The sequence below is a fragment of the Eublepharis macularius genome, chromosome 7, assembly GCF_028583425.1.
Source record: "Eublepharis macularius isolate TG4126 chromosome 7, MPM_Emac_v1.0, whole genome shotgun sequence".
NCBI classification, from domain to species: domain Eukaryota; kingdom Metazoa; phylum Chordata; class Lepidosauria; order Squamata; family Eublepharidae; genus Eublepharis; species Eublepharis macularius.
The window spans coordinates 15,753,695-15,775,135 of NC_072796.1; the positions used below are offsets into that span (position 1 = coordinate 15,753,695).

At 42.7% G+C, this 21,441-nt stretch overlaps 1 protein-coding gene across 3 annotated transcripts in view; it reads left to right on the plus strand.

Moving 5' to 3' along the window:
- SLC12A7 (solute carrier family 12 member 7) overlaps positions 1–21,441 on the plus strand; it is a 149,175-nt gene that overhangs the window by 58,514 nt on the left and 69,220 nt on the right. For all 3 annotated transcript variants that reach the window (XM_054984356.1, XM_054984357.1, XM_054984358.1), the window contains exons 2-5: positions 7,229–7,323; positions 8,014–8,136; positions 9,602–9,748; positions 15,664–15,718. In XM_054984356.1, the coding sequence (XP_054840331.1) occupies positions 7,229–7,323; positions 8,014–8,136; positions 9,602–9,748; positions 15,664–15,718 (420 nt within the window). The remainder of the gene's footprint in view (positions 1–7,228; positions 7,324–8,013; positions 8,137–9,601; positions 9,749–15,663; positions 15,719–21,441) is intronic.

Consider the following 21,441-nt stretch of genomic DNA (forward strand, 5'->3'; position numbering starts at 1 on the left):
TGAGTCCCCATTGGGGAAAAAGGTGAGGTATAAATGAAGTTAAAAAAATATAATTGTCAGGTGGCAGGTTCTGCCTTTCAAATGGATGGTTAACAGAGAATTCACTGACTGGAAACTGAGTGAGGAGGAGCAAGCTACAGTTACTGGTAACCAGGGCTTTTTTTCAGCAGGAACACGGTGGAACGGAGTTCCGGAACCTCTTGAAAATGGTCACATGGCTGGTGGCCCCGCCCCCTGATCTCCAGACAGAGGGGAGTTGAGATTGCCCTATGTGCCATGGCGTGGAGGGCAATCTCAACTCCCCTCTGTCTGGAGATCAGGGGGCGGGGCCACCAGCCATGTGACCATTTTCTCCGAGGGCAACCCACTGAGTTCCATCACCTCTTCCCCCAGAAAAAAGCCCTGCTGGTAACCATTAGGAAGTGGAGGCAGGGATGTCTCAGTTAGCATTGTGAAAGTGTATAGTTGCAGACTGACTCGTATCCCCTCCAATGCAGTCTGTACGCTTCAGACACACCAGGCACAATAGTATCAGTATCCTGAACCTGAAGTATGACAAAATTAATTGAATTAAACTGAACATTTTCATAATACACACATTGTGCTGCTGACATTTTCAAAGAAACATTGCCTGTCTAAAGTGTATGTACATTCCAGTGCAGCCGTTCTTTGCAAGCACTGAAGCACATGGAGTATACACGGAGCTCTGTGTATACATGGAGCTCCCTCATCTATATACATTCCCTTGAGATGAATGGAGAAGCCTTCTCCAGAAGCAACTGGTGCATAAATGGAATTCTGCAGTGGGAGCACAGTTCAATACTTTCAAATAAGTGGGCTGGATCCAACCAGTTTTTCTACTGGTGAAGGAAAAAGGGGGAGGGGTCTTTTTTGACCACCAAATATGCTATGCTGAGGATCACACAATCTGCCTGTACAGAAGCCGTGTTAGACAGGTGCTTTGGTAAGGAGGGGAATTGGGTAGAACTGAATGAAAAGGTCAGGTGGATCCAACCCAGAGTTTACTTCTGAATTGCTTTCTTGTGTTTCTGTTAAGATTCACAGACCACTTGTGAGGCAGAAAAAAGGAGGAAAGGCAAAAACACTAATGCTATTAGTTAGTTAATATTTGTTTGCCCTACCTTCCTATTTTCTGCCTCACAAGGGCTTTGCAAATCTGAGAATGCTGAGTGTTGTTAAGATGTAGAGCCTTCTTAGTCCTGATATCTAAGTTATAGAACTGTACGATTAAGTTTGCTTAGTAGTCACCTTTACTGGTTATCAGGTGGAAGGTGAAACCCTTTTTATTTCAAACAGCTTGTATTTAAAGTAACTTTTTTAACCATAGTTCATACTTACTTTTTTGTTATTTATTTTTCATGCTATATGTGGTGTGGTTTTTTAATGGCTTGTTTGATTTAATTTTTATGTTGCTGTATCTTCTTGAATTTTATTGTATACACTTCAGTGAGCTTGGGACCTGTATAAATGTTAGATAAATCAAACATTGCTTCTAAAAAACGTAGTAGTAGGTTTAGTTGTATATGGCCAAAGGCTGTCACAATACAAAGTGAAGAACAGTAAAAATAGAAATCGTATCTTACAAACATAAAATGATAAAAAAATAGAATACAATTAAAATGGGACCTTAATAAATATCAGACAGTTATGAAAAAAGTTAGGTTTCTAAGGAAACAATCTTGGCCCTAGTAGTAGTATTTTATAAGTGCAAAATGTGTCCTGACTGTAGTTTGGCACCTGCTGCCAGGGTCATGAAAATATACACTCTGAATTAATTGCATAACTCTGAACTGAGGGCTTCCATCTTTTTTTAGCTATTTGTGGTCTGATCCGAGCTTGGGGATTGTTGTAGGACTATCTTTTCTACTTGTCGTTTGTTTATAGTCCACCTTTCTCACTGAGATCAAAGGCGGATTACATACTGCAAATGAATACATTATAATCAATTTACAGGGCAAGAATATGTAATATGATCAACGATGCATTCAATAGATACAGTAGGGTATGGAAGCCACAAATTTGAAAACTAGTATAAAACCAAACACGTAGATGAAACCTTTCTGAATGAAAATATAAGTAATTAATACAACATCTTTAGCAGCGTTGAACTACTCATTAGGAATGTATCTATATCAGCACACAGTACCCAATAGCCTAGTGTATAATCCCTGTTCCTTACAAAGATATTTCTTTGTGCTAATTCTTATGACCAGGGTTTTTTTCTGGAAAAAGAGGTGGCGGAACTCTCAAGAGGGAACTGAGGGAGAAACACATGGGAGTCTTTGAAATAATATTATTTTCACGTGCTGTTACCGAGTATTTTCAAGAATGCCGGAACTCCATTCCACCGCGTTCCCGCTGAAAAAAGCCCTGCTTATGACACAGCCCTATAATCTGAATAGAAAGCCTTTCTGAATAATTCACTCTTGGCTAATTTGTGGAAAGCCAAGAGAATGGAAGCTTTCCTGACCTTCTCAGGCAGGCCATTCTTAAGGTGGGGGTCTACCACAGAGCAAATGCATGCATGGGCAGCTGTTGATTTATCTCAACTGCAGGGTGGTATCTATAGAAGGTCTTGTCCAGATGAGCGACACACTGCCAAGGTGGAACATAGAGAGGCAGTTTTGCCATTATGAGGGGCCTAGGCCATGAATGTGATAGTCTCGTCCTTTAATTGAGCCCAGTAACTGAGGAGAAGCCACTGGAGTGACTGCAGAATGGCAGTTACAGGCATGCTCCATTGAGCTCCTGAAAGTAAATGTGCAGCAGTATTTTGCACCAGCTGGAGTCTCCAAGTTGAGTTTGAGGGGAGACCTATGTAGAGTGAATTACGGCAGTCTAGTCTTGCTGTTACTGTGGCATAAATCCAGATGGCCAAATCTGCTGTGCCATCTTCCAAGATCCTCTTTAAGTTGGGATAAGGCCTTTTTTGCACTGTGAGCCAGTCAGGGTCAACTGAACCTCATCAGAGGTCAGAAGCACAATGTCCCTCAAGATCTCTGCTTTTGTAACCAGCATCACTTCTGCCTTGTCAGCTTTTTTAATGGCCGCGGTTTGTTCTTGTGGTTTGTTTTTAATACTGCTGGCTTAGGTTGCTTTTATAATTGTCTTGTACTACTTTACTTTGGTAGGTGCCTGTTGCAGGGCTCTGGAGAGATGGAAATATATGTGTGTGTATGTATATGTGTGTGTGTGTGTGTGTGTGTGTGTGTATATATATATATATATATATGTATATATATATATATATATATATACACACACACACATATACATATATATGTATATATTCTAACTATATAACTATATATATTCTAACTATATATTCTAACTAAATAATGCATGCAGGAGAAATTTGCAACTTTGTTTGCTTGTGGCCGGAGAAGATTTCCAATGTGACCTTGGGTGTCAAATATTTGCTTGCTCCTGACTTTAGGAACAGCTGTAAATTGCTAAATGTGACTGTAAAAAGGATACTTCATCATGATCTGCTACCTCTAGTGGTCGTAAGAGCAGAATTGAAGTGCCTTCTTGGCATGAAATGAATTCATTACTTTGAAAGCATTCTGCCAGTCAGCCACTGGCTCGTTTTCTGTAATCACTGCAGAACAGCTACAGGATTTCTCCTGCCTGTTTTCCAAAACTAATGCATATAACTGGATTACACTGTTAAATCTTTATTGTGATGTTGATGTTTGAAATGTTGCTCAAATAACATGTTTGGGCAAACCTATTAATCCTGTTTGTTTTTATCGTTATACTTTGTATATGGGCATAGTAGAGTTAATCCAGAGCTGTTTTTATGTTAGTAGACTGACTGTGAATAATGGACAGTGGCTGTTTTCACACTGCTTACTGGCCACGGAACATCATGCCAAGCTCCCGGAACATCAGTGTCTTCCTGGCGCGATTTTGCACGAGAACTGCAGTTCTCGCCAAAATCACACCAGGAAGACGCTGATGTTCTGGAAGCTTGGCACAATGTTCCATGGCCAGTAAGCAGTGTGAAAACAGCCAGTTATTGAAAAAAACACAGGTTGAAGAGCCTTTGCTTCATTCGTTATCCTGAAAGGCATAACAAGAGTTGTGCAGAGAAAAATGCTACAACTTTCAGGTTAAACAAAGTTTTTACAGTTTGATTGTAAACAAATTAACTGAAAGTATGGCTGTGGTTGGTTGGCACATACAGTTTGTGCCAGGGCTTTTTTTCTGGGAAAAGAGGTAGTGGAACTCAGTGGGTTGCCCTCAGAGAAAATGGTCACGTGGCTGGTGGCCCCGCTCCCTGATCTCCACACAGAGGGGAGTTTAGATTGCCCTCCACGGAGGGCAATCTCAACTCTTCAACGTGTCTCCCCTCTGTCTGGAGATCAGGGGGCGGGGCCACCAGCCATGTGACCATTTTCAAGAAGTGCTGGAACTCCGTTCCACTGCGTTCCAGCTGAAAAAAAGCCCTGGTTTGTGCTACCAACCAAAAGTTAGGCAATGGGACGCTGAAGAGGAAGTTGGTAAAAGCATCAAGCATTGTCCCTGAGGTATGGACCTGAGCTGGTGAAATGCGCAGCAGACAGAACATGTACCAAAAATGTATCCATGAGCTGAAGTAGTTGCGTAAAGGGATTGGTGCTAGCCCCTTGATATCAAAATATCGTTCAGTGCCAAAAGGCAACCATTTTAGTTTGATGGTTTAAAAGGTAAGTTGGAGTACTATGGGGCACAAGCTGATCACATGTTTGACATGTGTCCCGCGGAGTCTTTGGTCCTGTTGCATTAAATCTGACTCAGATGCGCAGACTGTTTTCAATGCCTGGCTCAACCCTGGAGCTTAACCAAGTGAAAACTCCCGTGGTGTATTTTTGACCACAATATCCTTTCCACATCATGAATCACAGCTGGCCTCCACACACCTGGGGTTGCGGGTGGTGGGGTTCTGACTCAGAGTATGTTGATGTAGATGTGATCGCGTGTACCTCTCGTTTTCAAAACGAATCACGGATTAGAGCATGCTGTGCCTTTTGGGTTTTGTGTACACACAGATGGTTAGCTATGCTTGTCAACATCAGACATTCCTTTTTATGACACTGTTTTTTCATGTAGAAGGCATAGCGGAGAAGTTTGGGGTTTTATTACCCATAACTTTGAAACAAGGAGCAAACAGGTCAACACAGTATTGTTAAAGGTGGTAGCTAGTACACATTGCCAATAACATTGTCCATGGCAACAGACACTTTCAGCCTGTTTAGGAGGCTCGAGCAAGCAAGGAGAACATTTCTTGTGCACCCATAAAACAGAAACCACACTATATAACTCTGACACATGCTATGGTTTTCCACGCCCGAGGCATGCTAATAAAAGAGTAGCAGCTATAGTTTTCTGAACATTATTTGTCTTCAGGTCTTTCTGTAATTCTGGAAGGGACGAGGTTAGAATGGTGGTGTTTCTGACTCAACAAAAACTCACGCGTAGCAAACTACTCTATGAAATATTTTGAATAGGATTGCTGTTTAAATTCTGGTTAAGGATGGGCGAGGCAGAAATGCAAGAGGGAGTAATGCTTGTTTATGGTTAGTAATAAGCAGGCCCTGAGAGTTCCATCAAGGTGCTTGACCTGCAAGTAACCAGGAAAAACGAGGTCATGAAAAACGTTTCCAGTACAGCTCGGCCAGACAGATGCTGAGACAACAGGGAGCATAAAAGGCTTGGTTTTGCCGATAAACTGGGCCAATGCCAAATAACTAGTTCAAGGACCCTGCGTGACCTTGAACCCTTGACGGCTTGTCTCTTCCTTTTGTTATTCTCATCTCCACAGTTCTGACAGTCGTCGTTGAATGAATGGATTTATTGGCGGTCAGAGACCATAACAATGTCAAAGACAGTCGTAGTTCCAAAACATTAATCTCACTTTGACAGTTATTTCTAATGGCAGTTTTCATTATGATAAAATAGTTGGACTATAGAAAGGAAGGAACTAAAGGCGGCATCTTTGCTGGGCCTACTCAGGGTGCTAGGACTCGGGGAGATGAGATCAATATCTGTCCAAAACAGTTTTTAAAGAAGTAGTTCTTTTGTGGTAAAATGGCCTTTCAGAATAGGCCAGGAAGGCCCCCGGGTTATTAGCACTGTTATATCAATGTAAGACCAGGGCTTTTTTTCTGGGGAAAGAGGTGGTGGAACTCAGTGTTTGACCTCAGAGAAAATGGTCACATGGCTGGTGGCCCTGCCCCCTGATCTCCAGACAGAGGGGAGTTGAGATTGCCCTCCGTGCCGCTTGGCGGTGCGGAGGGCCAACTCCCCTCTGTCTGGAGATCAGGGGGCGGGGCCACCAGCCATGTGACCATTTCAAGAGGTTCCGGAACTCCGTTCCCCCATGTTCCCCCTGAATAAAAGCCCTGTGTAAGACTGAGCTATTCAGAAGGGTCATCGTTTAATGGTTAGTTGTGTTGCATGTTAAGAGGGCCATTTGGGAAATTATCTCCAGTTGTCTGAAATTGTTTTTAATTTGATGTATATATAGGCTTGGATGGATCTCATGTAGATTTCTGCAACGGCAAGGTGGGGCAGTTTTCACCAATCCCCCCTTCCGTAGGGGTGACTTCAATCCCCCCCTTCCCATTCCCTCTGGAGCAACTTTTTGAGAGACAGTTGAGGGGGGGAGACTGGTGAAATTTACCCGCCTCGTTTCATGTAAGTCACACAAACTTTGGAAAATCCATAGTCTATGTAAAGTTTTATATGAGGAAATGTGTGTACTTCAAGTTCAGATTGAGCACCATTTTAGCACAAAGGACAGATGTGTGCATTTTTAAGGGACAGCAAATATATATAATCTCATGTGAACTGAATGTTAGAGTTTCTGTGCCCTGAAGTGTTGGTAGCATATTGCTCAACTTCCCTGGGGAAGTTTGGGTCACTCATGATTGCTGTTTTAGGGCATCAACATGACTCTTTGCCTCAGTAGCAAGTTACGGTGGCCTTAACAATAGAATCTTCAGGGGAAAGCAAGCAAATAGTATTGGTTAGTAAGTATTTTATACATTTTTCAGTTTAAAAGTTCTCTGTTTTTAAAAATTTCTACAGATTCCACAACCTCCTCCTGGTACATTAGTCATCAGCCCAAGTCCAACTCATCACACATGTGAGAATATAGACCTAGGTACCATTGAATATCCTGATGCTTACAATTGTAGTTTTGTTTCTTGTTCCATGACAGGTGATGGAATTCCAAGGGAAAATAGCCCATTTATCAATAATTCTGGGTTGGAAAGAGGAAACATCTATGAAGGAAAGAACATGGCTCTTTTTGAGGTAATTTCTTTTCCGACACTTCTGTTGTTCAGTATACATTTCAAATACCATAATATTACTTGCTCTGTTAGTTTGAATTCCATAGCATTTGTTTTTGTTCTGTTTTAGGTGGAAAGCTGTGATGGTCTGTAGTAGAACAGCAGGGTTTGAATCCAGTAGCACCTTAGAGGCCAACAAGATTTTCAGAGTGAAAGCTTTTGAGAGTCAGTACTCCCTTCTTCAGAAGGAAAGAAGAAGAAGAAGGGAGCTCTGACTCTCGAAAGCTTATGAGAGTCAGTACTCCCTTCTTCAGAAGGAAAGAAGAAGAAGAAGGGAGCTCTGACTCTCGAAAGCTTATACCCTGAACATTGCATTTGTTCTCCTTTCTTGAAATCCATAGCAAAATACCAAAATAATTATGATTTGTGTTCTTAATCATTATTTAGCCTTATTTGTCTAAGACTTAATGATTCCAGTTGTCGGAATATAATCATGGAAAAAATCCAGGTAGAAATAGACTTGGGATTTTGTTTTGAAGTACTGAATGTTAAAGATGTGATTTGTTAGCAATTTTTACTTCACAGTGTTAAAAATCAAATAAAGATGCCTCGAAATCTCCATTGTTTGATTGACCTGGCTTTTGCGGCAGGGTTTGCCATAATTATATGATGGTTTTCAAATGTTCTAAAATGTATTTTTTTTTTTAAACAGGAAGAAATGGACAGCAACCCCATGGTATCATCTCTTCTTAATAAGCTAGCTAACTATACCAACGTTACCCAAGGAGTTGTAGAACACGAAGAAGATGAAGATAGCAAACGTAAGGAAATCAAGGTACAAGTGCCTGTTCAAATGCTAAAGCGTCTTTGCAATTACTATGAAATTTGGAAGCAAACAGGATGACTGCTAGTAAAGATGCAATATACAATACGGCAGCATTTACTGCATATAGCCAAAGGCCATTACAAACAGACACAGAGAAGTTGAAAAATAGGAGACCAGGTTTTGGTTGTCTCTTGGTCTATTTAGATAAAATAAGAAGGTTGCTAGTTACCAGCAATGTAGGTCGCCATCTTATTCCTAATACAGCCATGTGTTGTTAAAGATGCGTGGTCTTAAAACGCCAAAAGACAGACGTCATTTTCTTTCCCTCTTCCTCCTTTGTGTGGGCTGGAGAGAAGGACAGGGTAGTTAAGTCTATCATGGGTCAGAAGAAACAGTTGAAATAGTGTGATGCGACTTCCTCCCAGGGTAAAGCAGCGCAGCTAACATTGCAGTCGTATGCAGAGCTGCTCCAGTCGATTGATTTCAGCAGCTAACTGGAAAAAATCTTGCATGGGTTTGTCCTGAAAGAGGAAAGGTGCTGCTGACCTGTTTCTCAGGGAAATTGCAGCTCGCTGCAGGGAACTGGCTGATGCCATCTGCGATATACTTCTTAACCACGGGCCTTGTGACCTGTGACTGTTTTGGACTATTACTCAGGAAACGTTAAGATGCGTTCTAAATTTTTGTCCCTAATTTAAACACCCTCAAATTACTTGGTTGTAGCTGAAGATCACACTACAATGAGATCATTTGCCTATCAGTACTTGTGCTGTGGTAATTTTGAGTCCTTTCACAATAGTTCTAAAGAAGACTGATAAGGATATATAACTTGGAGACTTGTCCCAAGTCAGCTGGACTGCATATCTAGGGGATCGATGCTGAAAGAGATTATGTGTGAGGTGGCTGCCAATTTTCAGCTCCTGCCCAAAGCAATTTCTTTTATTCTGTGATTGCAGGAATGATTAGACAAGTGGCCCGCTCTCAGAATCCTGGAGTTCTTGTTTTTATCTGATCAGGACCTGATATACCAGGAGGATTAAGAGCCTGTGGCACAGAGGAGGACCAGAGAGAGGACTATTGTCCTTGTTTCATGCAGGGGGAAACCCTTTTCACTAGGGGTTATGGCACATTTCTGAGGTTGTAGGGCAGGACACCAAAAACGTTTCTTTGGATCTGGGCACGTAGCTGATTGCTGTTGGCCACGTCTAATGTCAGGATATTTCTCACCTTTGCAGCAGGGCCATTGCTTTTAGGATTAGATGGCCTTGCCCAGTATGATAGGCCGTTTTCACAGTGTTTACCGGCCATGGAACATCGCGCCAAGCTCCCGGAACAACGGTGTCTTAAGATGCCGTCGTTCCAGGAGCTTGGCACGATGTTCTGTGGCTGGTAAACACTGTGAAAACGGCCATAGAATAATTTCTTCTGATTGGAGAAGTAGACTCTTACATTTCTGTCTGGTTTTTTTTTTTAGGCCCCACGTATGGGCACTTTCATTGGCGTGTACCTGCCTTGTCTGCAGAACATTTTAGGAGTCATCTTGTTCCTGCGATTGACATGGATTGTGGGGACAGCAGGAGTTCTTGAATCTTTCATCATAGTGTTCATCTGCTGTGCTGGCGTAAGCATGACCTCTGCGTTCTTTGATACTCAGCTAAGTTCTGTCTTGTGTTCCAGTCCGGTGTGCGAGACTGTCGGCAAGATAAGTAGAGTGAAACTCAGCCCCGTGTATGTGACATCACAAAGCAGCATAAACTCGGACGCTAGAAGGCCAGCTCTTTAGCTGTTTGGTATATCAGTTGTTGTTCAAAACTGTCGATACTGTGAGGCTGTTCAGTAGAAAAGAAGAGCTTTGCTGAGGAGCATCCATAAAACGTGTTTCCTCTTTGGCATAGTTTCAGGTAACACAAGACGCTATGTCAGGGGAAGGCTCCACTTCCTTGTTGGCATGTCCTGCATCCCCAGCTGCTGGTTCTTCTCTCTTGACTCCTCTGCTTTGGGCATTAGATGTGAACAGGAGAATTAGTGGGATCAAAGGGGAACTTGTGTGCCTCGTTTAGTGCGCCTGTGCTGCTGTATAGAGTCTAGCTTCCGGCTAATAGCCATGATATTTCAGTGTTCTTGCTGCCCCCCATCCTCCTAAACCAGCAGTTGAAGTACATGTTCTTACATCTATCAGTATTATCAACACACTATATTTGAGCCATGACTTGTGGGTATTATTGTCATTGATACTACATAAGCCACTATTTAGTCTTGGGGGGGCATTTCTTTTCTGGGGAACAACCTGTGATGTGTTGTACAGGAAATAGGCTCATTCATGCCAGCAGCGTTCTTCAATCAAATCGGGTGCCCAAAATCTTTTGTATTGCTAATCTTGTGTTCAAAACCATGAAACAGATGATCAAATAATAAATTGATCATAAAGGGATTTGAACATGTAACGTATGCATGGGATTACTGTGTCCCATTCAACTCTGGGGGCTATTTAAAACAATAATTTTAAGAAATTGCCAAAATTACCTGCCAAAACTTGTCCCATCTTTGTTCTACGTTCTTTTATTGAGAACTGGATTGTGTTAAAATATTAATCAAATGATTGTGTCCATCATTTGAAAATACAATACATGTTGTACTATGTTTTAAGTTAGATCAGTTTAAGTTAGAACAGTAAAACAGTAATTTGCAGAACTTTTCTGAAAGCTACTTGGCACGGTCTCTGAGCTGTCTTGCTCTGTTGTACGCCTTCATTTTAAAATGAGATCCTTTTAAGCCATATGCTCTTTGTGTGCAATGTATCTGCTTCTAAGGCTTGATATAAATACTGTGTTGGCTGAGGAAAAAGAACTCACCTGTGAGATTTTGCATTCACACAGTATCTCATTTAAACTAGCTGTTACCAAGTGAAGCCCAGTTTAAATCAGATACTTAGAGCCAAGCTACAAGTGACGCCTTACACAGGTTGGACACTTGTCAGCTTCCCTCAAGTCTTGATGGGAAATGTAGGCGTCCGGGTTTTACAGCTTGGCTATCCATTACAGCTGCAAGACCAGGATGCCTACATTTCCCATCAAAACTTGAGGGAAGCTGACAAGTGTCCAACCTGTGTCAGGCGTCACTTGTAGCTTGGCTCTTAGTGAATCTCCCCAGTGAGTTTTCTTCTTTACCAGTGTCATAGTTAAATCACGTGGTAGTGTTCAGGAAGTGGGATGTCAGATACCATTTCTGTCTTTGAAGAGGGGGGAAGGTAGCTCGTATACACATTCTCCAACATGCATAAAACTTTTGAGCATGGGCTCTTCTAATATCTTGGATCTACTCGATATTAATACTTAGGATATATAATCCATATTAATCTGTTTGTCTGTTATTATACAGAGATGGTAAGCTCTTTGATCCTTTTTTCCCTTTCCTTTTATGTTTGATACTTACGCTGTGAACAAAATTCTCATTCTCAGGGGAGGTCATTCATCCAAAGCGATCATGAATAGGATTTGTAGACAAAAGGTGCCCCTGCCCAACAGCTGACTGGCCCAGCCTCTGGTTTGGACCATTTCCCTTGCATCTGTTTCCAACTGTTCTCACTTTAAATAGCAACATGATTTCCTAACAATTCAACAAGTGAGATATTGTTTCCGATGTCCAGAGCCAACAGACGTGGGTTCTCTGCCTTTGAAGCCTGCCCTTGTGATTTGAGCTAAAGACAGCAAGTGCTTCAGCCTATGGGATTTGACCCACACCTGGCTGCCTTCCATCTTTCAATAGGATTTCACACCAAAGGATATATGACTAAAAGAGCAAATCAAATCCTGCTGACCTTGAAATGTCATTCTGGTAGAGTTGGTAAAAATGTGATGTGTTTGAGTATATGTGCTATCCTACTGTGCTATCCTGCTTTACCTTTCTTTCCCCTCCCCAACCATGTAACCTTTATTTTTATAAAATTATATCCCACCTTTTCAAATGTTAGGGCTTACAGTAAAGCCACAATATAAAAAAACATAAAATTTATTTTATTGTAATTGTTTTTAAATAATTTATTTTAAATATTCTCACACATAAAAGTAGGACTCAGCATTGGTCTAAAAGGGCTGTAACTTATCAACTCAAAGAGGCCATTCTGTCTCTCTCCATTAAATTCCCATGTGTCGGCTGTGGTTCTCCAGTTCTCACCTTCTGGCTATCTCTTTGCTTCAAGCGGCACAATTAGTGTTTAGTAGAACCTGTTCCTTCGCAGAATGGGCTACCTGAGGAGGGAAGGGGTGTGTGCCGTCCTTTGAAGTTTTAAAGGAGGTATTGCAAAGCCAGGGCTTTTTTTCTGGGAAAAGAAGTGGTGGAACTCAGTGGGTTGCCCTCGGAGAAAATGGGCACATGGCTGGTTGGCTCCGCCCCCTGATCTCCAGACAGAGGGGAGTGTAGATTGCCCTCCATGCTGCGGTGCAGAGGGCAATCTAAACTCCCCTCTGCCTGGAGATTGGGGGCGGAGCCACCAGCCATGTGACCGTTTTCAAGAGGTTCCGGAACTCCGTCCCACCGCGTTCCAGCTGAAAAAAAGCCCTGTGCAAAGCTGTTTTTGTTTTCTAGAATTTTTAAGAGTTTGAGTTACATTTTCTGGGCATCTAACCAATTTTAGTGAATGTTGATGTTTTTATTATGAACTTTAAGCTGCCTTGAGCCAGAAAGGGGAAAAAGGGCTTTTAAAATGTTTTGCTAAACGTTGTGGTCAAAGAAGAGTGTGACTCTGTGCAGGATGTACACACTTACCAGGGAAGATGCAAAGAATAAAGTCTGTGGGGCTGATCTAAGGTGACGTGCAGGAAAAGTGGTCCTTTAAATACATACGTCTCAATGAAAGGCTTTAAAGATACCTTGACCACTCAGTGAAATTATTTCAAAGTTGGTGTATTATGTCCATGATGGTTTCATTCCACCAAGAGATGGGCTGCTGCATTCTGAACACGGACATTGTTGGATATTGCACTGTCATTGTGCAATAGTTGTCATTTGAAATTGGATTTTCCTATGTTGTCAAGACAGTCCAGTCTGCTATAGCACATCAATTAGTGCCATATCCAGCAATGTGTTGATATGGCCCAACTGAAGTTTTTCAGCTTTCTCCAAGGGAGGACGCACATAGACCGTGTTGCAGTTATATATCCTAGAAGGTTATGGAATACTACGATATTTTTAGAGCTCTTGGAATCCAAATTCCCTTTTTTTTAAAAAAAAACTAACATTTATACATTTTGCTTTAGGTTTTATGGCACAAATTGTGCTTTGCTTTCTGCAGATAAATTTCCCCCACTTGCCATTTAAAAAGCAATTTGAGATACTTAACATGAAAAGCATTCTAAATGGCCTAGGGAAAGCTGTAACTGCCTTTATAATACTGTGTGATGGAATTGTTCTGTCCTCACCATCACACCTTCAGTCTTCATAATCAATTCAGATCTATTTAAATGTTCTGTGCTTCATCTGCTGTTGTGGAGTCCATGTGTTAGACTCAGCTAGTGTGGCAATTGGCTTCTCTAACTTGGTCTAGTGTGTCATGTGGACAAATCTGAGGCTGTAGCATTGTTGAAGTTAAGCAGGGCTTTTTTTCAGCTGGAACGCGGTGGAGTGGAGTTCTGGAACCTCTTGAAAATGGTCACATGGCTGGTGGCCCCACCCCCTGATCTCCAGACAGAAGGGAGTTTAGATTGCCCTCCACGCCACCGAGCAACACGGAGGGCAATCTCAACTCCCCTCTGTCTGGAGATCAGGGGGTGGGCCCCCCAGCCATGGGACCATTTTCTCCGAGGGCAACCCACTGAGTTCCGCCACCTCTTCCCAGAAAAAAGCCCTGAAGTTAAGAGAATATGGACCTGAAACTTGTCTTGATGGGAGTCTGTCAAGATAGCCTTACTGGGCTGTTCTTGAGTTTCAAAGAAAGAGTGGCATGTTTGCTTGACAAACTGTCTGTCACCACCAGGAACTGCCAGCGCTTGAGGCTTTTACTTCATTTATCCAAAGTACTCTGGAGTATACTTTGGAATTCATTTTGTTTTATATTAACTTGATAAAACCAAGTTATTAGGCATGGAGGTTGATTCAGAAAAGTCTTTGTTTTTTAACAGTGCAATCCTAAACAGAGAAACACTCTTCTAAGCTGTTTTAACTTCAGTGGATTTAAAACTCTGCTTAGGGTGACATTTCTCTTGGCTGCCTCCTTTCACAGACACCTGCCCCCCCCCATTTCTCTTTCAAAAATTGTCTAGATAACCCTAGATTTTTTTAAAACTTCCAACTAATCACACTTCAGCCTATCCCAGCCAAGACAAGTAATAACCAGTCCCTTCAAGTTCTGTACGTTCTTCAGTCAATAGGAAAAAAGTAATCTAAACTCTTTTCTCTAATCTCCCTCCATCAATAATGTTTCTCCTCCCTTATTTTCCTTTTGTCTTCAAAGTCTGATATTTGAAACCAAACTCCTTTTTTATCATTTTGTTTAAATAATGTGTCTTCACGGTGCTCTTAGAAGTATAGACAGGACATACAGCTGATATCTAGTTTTTCTCCCACCGGAAGAATCCATTGGATAGTAGAACAGTGAGTGATTCCACACACGTTGGATAATGCACTTCCAATCCTCTTTATAGATCATTTGGAACAAATTTTTTCGTGTGCGGAACAAAAAATCCACCTCAAACGATTGATAAAGTGCATTGAAAGTGCATTATCCAACGTGTGCGGAATCAGCCAGTAGCTACACCAGATCACTAGCAGTCTACACTGAGCATGTATAGGGTATTATTCTCTTTAAATTAACCAGTAGCCACTGGTATAGGTTCTTGTCTCCACCTGCACTATTTAACCTTCAGTATGTTCTAAGAATTTTGACCATGTATGCTTACAAAAGCATGCTTTCTGTCATGAGATGAAAAGATAAGAAGTTTTGTTTTTATAAATAGCTGGCCAGTCTATTATATACATAAGATTTCTGCTTGTGTGCGAAAGTAAAATGATCTTGCTGGGTCTGGGGTAGGGATCCCATTCCCCTGGTGGGGGCAGGAGATTCCCTGCTTTCACCCTCTGTCCCCTGCCTCTACTTATCTGGCAGGTGGGGGAGGAAGTCATGGGAACAGGCCTCCCAGGCGCTCTTCCGGGGCAGTTCAGTGATGTCACTCCTGGGAGTGATGACATTGCGCTGCCTTGAGAGTGCTCCTGCACTTTGCAGCAGGCTGATTTTGGCCCCAAACGGGCTTGTTTGGCCCTCGAGGCCCAAATCGGCCAGCTGCAAAGCGAGCGCATGCCCCTGCACCGGTGTGATGACATCACTTCCCAGAGTGACATCATCATGCAGGGATGCATGCATGAAGAGGATCATGGGCCCAGGAAAGAGGTAAGTGCAAGGTCCCCCACCTCCCTCTGGGAGGCTAAGGGGACCTGGTAACCCTAGTCTGGGGGATCTGCTTTGGGAGTCTGTGCATGTGCCATCTCCTAGCCTGATCTACTGGAATTGCTAGTAACGTTTTCCAATATCGTTTGTTTTTGCAGACCATGCTGACTGCGATATCAATGAGTGCGATAGCGACAAACGGTGTAGTTCCTGGTAATTACAAATTTTGCTTTTATTTTATCACATGTTAATGCATTTTGTATGTGATCACTGGATAGTTGCAAAATATTTTCACTATTGTGGAGTATAAAGTAGGGGAGTAGGAAACAAGGTTCCTCTCAGCACTTGGTGTCTGCTGCCTTCCTCGCCGGGAGTTATATCATCAGGGAAGCCCTCAAAGCAAGGAAGCACCTTCCTTTCCTTTCCATGGTGTGGCTTAGTTTGGCCTATCTCTGTCTGTGTTGTTGAGGCAAGGTGATTGTCACAGGACCAGGGCTTTTTTTCAGCTGGAACGCAGTGGAATGGAGTTCCGGAACCTCTTGAAAATGGTCACGTGGTTGGTGGCCCCGCCCCCTGACTCCAGGCAGAGGGGAGTTTAGATTGCCTTCTGCGGAGGGCAATCTAAACTCCCCTCTGTCTGGAGATCAGGGGGCGGGGCCACCAGCCATGTGACCATTTTCTCCGAGGGCAACCCACTGAGTTCCACCACCTCTTTTCCCAGAAAAAAAGCTCTGCACAGGACAGTCTAGGCTCTCAGCTGATGGTAGATGTGTTACTGGTGGGACACATAAGTAGTCTAGATGGGACAAAGTTTTCCTAACAATTACTAAGAATTCACTTTCCTTCAATCCTCATATCTGCTTGAAAGTATGATGTGCCATTTCCTGCTGACCCTACCTGCCACAGATTATCCATCTGTGACCTTTTGGCATCCTGCAGTCACTCCATTGGCTTCCTATCAGTTACCATACTCAGTTCATGGTACTGGTTATCACATACAAAGCTCTTCTCAGCCTTGGTCCAGCATACCTACAGGACCGCCTCTCCCTCTATGCTCCTCCACGGCAGCTTTGCTCAGCTGAACTGCGTCTCCTGCATGTGCCCCCTGCACATGGGTGAAATCAACAACTGCATGTACACGCGCCTTCTCTGTGGTGGCCCCTTACCCTGTGGAACGACCTGCCCGAGGAGGTCAGGACAGTCCCCCAGTCTCCTGGCTTTCCACAAACGAGGCAAAACTGAATGATTCAAAAGGACTTTCTACTCAGATAGAAGGGCTGTGTTGTAGGGAGGGGGTCTCAGATGCATCGCTAATGAGTTAGGGACCATAGACTTCGCCACTATGTTTCCTTGTGTCCTACCTGTTGCTTTAAGTATGTGCTACCTGTGCTTCAAGTATGATCCTACTGGGTAGTTACATGTTGTCTAATGTCAGTTCTAGAATTCCTTTTGCTGTGTTTCAACATTTCTTCAACTCTGTATTGGATCCTTGCCGATGCTATGTCTTTGTAAACTTGTATTTATGCAAGTCCTATGGCATTGTTTATGGAAATGTCCTTGATATTGGTGGTACTAATCTCACACTATGTAATCCTCCTTGAGTCTCAGTGAGAAAGGTGGCCTGTAAATGACATACATACATACATACATACATACATACATACATACATACATAGCAGGATGTCTGTAAACATATACATTTCCTTCTCAGGAAAATTGGGGGTTTTGTTTCTATCATGAGCCATTTTCACATTGTATTGTCGAAGGCTTTCACGGCTGGAGAACGATGGTTGTTGTGGGTTTTCCGGGCTGTATTGCCGTGGTCTTGGCATTGTAGTTCCTGACGTTTCGCCAGCAGCTGTGGCTGGCATCTTCAGAGGTGTAGCACCAAAAGACAGAGATCTCTCAGTGTCACAGTGTGGAAAAGATGTAGGTCATTTGTATCTACTCAGGAGGGGTGGGGTTGAGCAAAAGAACCTCCTCAGGTTACAGTGAAGCCTCCCGCCATTAGCATTCCACACCCTGGGAAACTCTTACAGAATGACTCAGCTCAACCCCACCCCTCCTGAGTAGATACAAATGACCTACATCTTTTCCACACTGTGACACTGAGAGATCTCTGTCTTTTGGTGCTACACCTCTGAAGATGCCAGCCACAGCTGCTGGCGAAACGTCAGGAACTACAATGCCAAGACCACGGCAATACAGCCCGGAAAACCCACAACAACCATTTTCACATTGTTTACTGGCCACAGAACATTGCGGCAAGCTCCCGGAATGACAGCGTCTTCTTGGCGCGATTTCGTGCGAGAACACATGAGATCTCGCCAGGAAGATGCTGTCATTCCAGGAGCTTGGTGTGATGTTCTGTGGCCGGTAAGCAGTGTGAAAACGGCCTTGGTGGGGCCTGGGTTCTTTGACAGAGCAAATGGCAGGACTCAGAAGGCTGAGAATGCTGGACTCGACCATGCCAAGGAATGTAGAGTGATCCCTTCCTGCAATGCTGCTTTTACCTGCATGTGTGAAGGCTTTTCTGTTCTTTTCATGGTATTGGCAGTATTGTCGTTCAGGGAGCCCAGCAGCACCATGAGGTAAACAATGAAGGAGGTCTTTCATTCCCACCACTTCTATCCATTGTGTACAGTGTAAGAATCAGTTGACCTTGCCATCTGGAGGCCTCTGTCACAGTATAAGTCCCACGTTGTCCAAGCAGCAGAAGCCAGGTAGTCAGTGTGTGTGTGTGTGTACTCACGAGTGCGTATGCAAAAATTGTGAATTTTTTTTGCTGTGCAGAATACATCATAAAACTTGGTGCAGCCACATATTGCCTACAAAATAACTCTCACCGTAATTTAATACCTTGAATATAATGAAAGAAATGACAGTGTTTCTTTGGAGTGCATTTTTATTTCCGAGAGTAAATGTTCTGCCTGCAAGCAGAATATATCATGGCCTTCATAATATAATTGGATGTCATTTTTGGAGTTTGCATTATCGTTGAAACTGACCCTCTAAGAAGTTTAGCACCAGTTGTTGTTTTTCTGCGCTTTGACCTGTAGCCGCAGAATTGCATACACATTTGTGCCAACAAGAAGTATTGACGACGGAATCCTGCCCATGGTTAGATAAAGTCTGTGGCACTTAACTATGCATATATCTGTGAGCAGAATTGCTGTCCAAGGCTGTAAAATCCAGCAGTTCCAATTAACCCCCTAGAAACATGCTAGACATAAGCATAAAGGAATTAAGGCTTCACTTATTTATGGTAATTTAATATTTTACTACAATGTTACACATTTCTGCAATCCCATTCCTTATTGTGTTCTACTGCTTCATTACGCAACCATTGCAGTCTGAACAAAGAACCGCCACTTGCGCAGTTTTTTCATCTTTTTTGGTGTTCTGGCCTCTCTAATAGTAGCTGTATAAATCAACTAACTGTGGATTCACAAGGCAACTCCTCGGCATGCGCTTCAGTTTGCACTGCTTTTGTGATACAAATCACAGGTAAATCCAAAGCACAGCCAGGACTTTTCTGGCATTCTGTCTTTTAAAAATCATAATAAAAATGACCGCACTGGGAAGAAATGTTTTCTTGCAAGAATCATTTCACAAATGCATCATACAGCACCAGGGCTTTTTTTTGGGAAAAGAGGTGGTGGAACTCAGTGGGTTGCCCTCAGAGAAAATGGTCACATGGCTGGTGGCCCCGCCCCCTGATCTCCAGACAAAGGGGAGTTGAGATTGCCGAGCGGCACGGAGGGCAGTCTAAACTCCCCTCTGTCTGGAGATCAGGGGGTGGGGCCACCAGCCATGTGACCATTTTCAAGAGGTTCCGGAACTCGCGTTCCATCTGAAAAAAAGCCCTGTACAGCACTAAAGCCACTTCTTCTCCAACCTGTATTTATATCAAGGCGGTGTTTTCTCGCTTTTGATAACTGATCTAAATTTGAATGCCCTCTTCATCCTTCAACCCATTAGCTATCTTTCACCACTTCCCAGTAAAGCAAGCAGGCAACTTATTTGCAACTAGAGGATAGCCCTGGTAATATTGCCTCCTGGGGTTCTGCATCTCCCTTCTCTTGCCCAGGCAGTCAGCCGCTGAAGGGTTAGACCGGACGTTCTGGTGATGCAATAGGGGAATCTCACTGTACTGTAGCACAGGCTGCATCAAGGAGTTCCCTGTGCAGACTTTGTTCCCTTGCTGTCCATATACTGGCATTGGGCCAAACTACACAATATATGTGATGAGAATTGTGTCAGGGGACCTCTCATCCATGGCTGATTCCGCACATGTTGGATAATGCACTTTCAATGCACTTTATCAATCGTTTGAGGTGGATTTTTTGTTCCACATACAAAATATCCATTCCAAAAGATATATAAAGAGGTTGGAAGTGCACTATCCAATGTGTGCGGAATCACTCGTTGTCACCCATGTTGGATAGTTTGGTCCTTAGGGGGGAATCCAGGTGCACTGGCATTTTAACAACATATTTTAGTTTGGCAAGGGGTTGAAATTAATAATTTTTAAATTCATTGATTTAGTCTTAGTTTGTGATACCTTTTCTTTCAGTCGTATCTTATTTGAGTATACCTTTGCATTTGGACATCATCAAAACATGCAACGTTCTGGATGTAAGCAGATGTTCTGGTGTTTCCAGCATTGGAAATCAGATTGTGATGTGATATTGAGTTGTGAATGGAAGACTTATTACATCTCAGTGTTAAAGAAAAAAATGGGGTTGGATAAGGTACAAAATTTCTGCTTGTGCTAGAGCACTTGCGCAAACGGATAGGCAAGAAAAAGACAAAGGTAACCATTTCCACTGTCAGAGTTATTGTATCCTCACTTGTGTCTCTGCTTGCATAAGACATTCAGCTAAGTTCTCAGCACTACAGGGAGGAAAGCACCAGGTGTTGTATGAGACCTTGTGCAAGCAGAAGTGTGCTACATCCACTTATGTTTCACTTGTGCATTGCTGGATCCAGGAGCATAAATGGAATGCTTTGGATACTTATGTCTCAAAGACTTGGAAATCAAACTGGTTCAACAGCATATCTTTTAAAACTAATATTTATAATACCCAGGTGGCTTGCTCACTCCTCTTGTGCTCTTCCTGCTTTCTCATCCATAATTTCTCTTTTTTTATTGTCTATTACTATATTTCACTCCATTGCTATATTTTTAGTTCCTGCAATGTAAAAAAATTACCATGAGAGAGAGAGAGAGAAAGAGGGACCTCTGTAGTGGTTAAGTGGTTGGGCATTCTGTTGGTTCAAATCCCACAACTGCTGTGAGCTTACCAGGCAGCCTTGGGTAAGCCACTCCTCTCAGCCCCAGCTCCCCAGCTATATTGTGGGGATAATAATAACATTGACTTTGTTCACCGCTCTGAGTGGGGCACTCATCTGTCTAGAACAGTAGTGTATAAGCACACTATTATAGATTTCCATTCTCAATTTAGGTATTAGGAATCTCGTTTTTTGTCTTAATGAATTACATCAAATCGCTTCAGTCTTATTACATATAATGCCTTCTAGATACTGGGCTGGCTTCTTAACATCCTTTGAACTCTCAGATGTTTCTTTTTGACCTGCGACCATCCAAGCTGGAGTTGTTGTTCCAGGAAATCACTTACCAATCTCTTGCTTAGTGCTACTTGATACCTACCTTTCTATACTCCAAGCACTATGTTATCCCATTAGCCAGAGCATAGCACAGCAGGAAACCTTTTGCTATTGGTGGATTATCTAGGGTTTTTTTGAGTTGCTGCTTTCTAATACGATATTTTGGGTATCGTTTTGTTCAAGGTATATTAGGGGTAGCACTGGACTCCTAAAGCGAAAGTAAAAGGAGACAGTGGGAAAGGGGAACAAGGACCATCTGAAGTTTGCGGGAACTTCTCAAATTACATAGGACTTTATGTAAAAGC